Source organism: Merops nubicus, unplaced genomic scaffold, assembly GCF_000691845.1.
Source record: "Merops nubicus isolate BGI_N331 unplaced genomic scaffold, ASM69184v1 scaffold14181, whole genome shotgun sequence".
In the NCBI taxonomy this organism is placed as follows: Eukaryota; Metazoa; Chordata; class Aves; order Coraciiformes; family Meropidae; genus Merops; species Merops nubicus.
Window position 1 is genome coordinate 31,188 of NW_008590505.1, and position 2,655 is coordinate 33,842.

The 2,655-nt window shown below is 39.2% G+C and overlaps 1 protein-coding gene across 1 annotated transcript in view; it reads right to left on the reverse strand.

Annotated features, from left to right (window-relative positions):
* Positions 1-2,007, reverse strand: part of THBS2 (thrombospondin 2) — a 31,319-nt gene extending 29,312 nt beyond the window's left edge. The window contains exons 1-2 of the mRNA XM_008949975.1: positions 1,937-2,007; positions 454-1,010 (exon numbers count right to left, since the gene is read on the reverse strand). Of these exons, the coding sequence (XP_008948223.1) occupies positions 454-1,010; positions 1,937-2,006 (627 nt within the window). The 5' untranslated portion in view covers position 2,007. The remainder of the gene's footprint in view (positions 1-453; positions 1,011-1,936) is intronic.
* Between the last annotated feature and the right edge of the window lie 648 nt (positions 2,008-2,655).

Below are 2,655 nucleotides of genomic sequence, written 5' to 3' on the forward strand. Positions count from 1 at the left end.
TTTCCTTGCTAAGAAATTTTTTTTTCCTTTTTCTTGATAAGCCTTGATAGGCTCTTATGACTTAAATGTATCTGTTTCAGTACAAAATAGTTCTTCAAGAAATTGCCAAAGAATTCTACAAATCACCACAAAAATGCAAAATATTTAGAAGTCTTACTTCTGGAAAAGAAAGTAGATGGTTGCATAGGGAAGCCCACAAAGTGGTGGTGTGAACTTCTCATGAACCTAGACTTTCCTTTCCAGTCCTTTGCTTTCAGGAACCCCAAATTCTTTCAGCACAGATCCAGCAATGAATAAAAAGACACTCTGGGGAAATTCTACTTGGGAACACCTGTAACTCCATCAAATCCAGGAAGCACTGGGAGAACAAAACCGTGCCTATTGCATGTTCTTAAACTATCTGCAGTTACCTTCTTACCTCACCAGAGACCCAAGATTCTCCAGGTAACCTACCCTGAAGTGATTCTCCCGGATGGACCCTTTTGCCACATACATTCTGCTGTTCTCTGCTTTCAGCTGCTCATAGAAAGGCTCCTCCAGGATGAAGCTGTCAATAAGGTCACAGCCAACATAGAGGTTGTAGTTCTCCCCCGTTATTTGCACGGTGAGGTTCTTCCATTGTGAGTCGGCAAGGTCCACGTCTTCGAGGGAAATCACGTTCTGGAAGCCATCCACCCAATAGATAAGGTCCAGGGTGTTGGCCCGGCCATTGGAAATGATCTCAAACTGCCTCTCACTGATGCCAGGACCCTCTAGAGCTAGGATAGTGCCTCTAGATTGCCTGTCCTGTCTCAGGGTGGCTGAAAGGATAAAGCCCTCGTTCTGCCGTATGAGTCTGACAATCTTTTTCAGCTTCTCTGGCTTACATGGAGGTATATGGTCAAATCGGATGAAGCGATACGCTGGGGTCGCGGGGTCTGGGCCCCGGAACAACTTTGCTCCAACTGTCTTCCGGTTTACGTTACTGATTTGAAGTAAATCAAAGGTAGTCTCCTCTTCCTTGTCACCATCTGAAAAAGTTAACAGCGTGTGACAATGCAGCTACAAAAAGTCTCATAAGAAATAATTCTGCCCACTATACTTGGTCACTGCAATTACATGACAGATGTAAGGATCAACAGAGTAAGCCCAGAACCTTCCTGCTTCCACAAACAGAACTGTTTCTGCTGGCATGCAAGTGAGTCGTGTCTTCCACCACTCATTTTCATTGACATGACAACTCTCTCCTATGTATGCAGGTATAGATAAGTTTAATTACATAATTAAACATATGGCTACACATACTATAGAATAAAAACTTGTATATACCTATGGACACATGCTGTATGTCAGGTATATATGCCTGCACATGGATGCATGTAACAATACTTTAAATATATATGAATGGATAAGGAAGTTGAGCCATTTTCTATATTTTGATTGCCAGCCAATAAAAAAATTAAATTATGAAAAGCTATGTGACCACACGACAACAGGAAGCAGAAGATTTGCTTTTTAAAGATTCAGGCCAAGAAGTCAAAGGCAAATGAGGGTTTGGCACTGTTCCAAATGTTACCTTCTACCTATATTTGTTCTGTAGAGGTCTATTTCATTACCTCTATATTTTTAAACTAGCCATTCCACTCAGTGATTCTCTTTATGTCACTTTCACCATGTATTTCTACTGCAGAAGAAAGCATAATAACAACTACTCCTGAGATTATAAAAATTTTGATCAATAATTTGTAAAGAAAGCAATTTTTGGATATTTATTGGGAAATATTTTAGCAGTAATAAGATTTATCCACCAAAATACCCCCAGCAACTACTACTCAAGGCACTTCTAAAAAAAAATCATACATGGTTTTGCCCACTGTAGTCAGGTAAGCCAATATTTTACACCAACTTTTAGCTTTGAGAGTTGTTCTATATCTATTTAAGAAGTGTCAGAACTTACCCTGAGCGTCTGAGGAAACCCACAGGGTTATCAAGACAGCAAGCCACAACAGCCCACTCCTCTGCAGCATAACTCCTATGAATAAAAAAAAAAACAAGTATTATGCATATTTATTTATCAGCTACAAATACTTTAATCTACCTTATGAAATGCCATAAACAGAACTTACATGTATAAGTAACTATACATATAAAATTAGAATTTCTATCTTGTGATATTCTTGCAAGTCTTATTCTGGGCTTATACTTGATGCAAGAAGTAAAACATGACATCAAGTCAAGGGAAGAGGAATTCTGGACAATAAAGCTCCTTTTTATATAAAAAAAGTAAAAGCATACAGAAAATATATGCTATTGATTTGCCCACAGTATTTCAGTAGCTGGCATAGATACCATGTGACACTACACAAGATAAAGCATTATTAGTAGCGGCATCTTTAATTTGGAGCACAATGTTCAGCTGAAAGTCCTTGCAGGATAATGGGATCTCGCTGTATGTTGATTCTCAGTACTAGGTGTACTTTTCAATCCATTTTCCAGTGCCATAATTAAAACTCCTCTCTTTCCTGTATATACATAGATACACACACACACACATAAACCCATTCTTACAATCCTCTGTATCCAACCAGAGCTGGATAAATTGACTTTTAGCGTGGTGCCATTTTTGCCCGAAGCACTGTGCACCCGTAAGCCACATAACCGCATCTCCGTATGTGC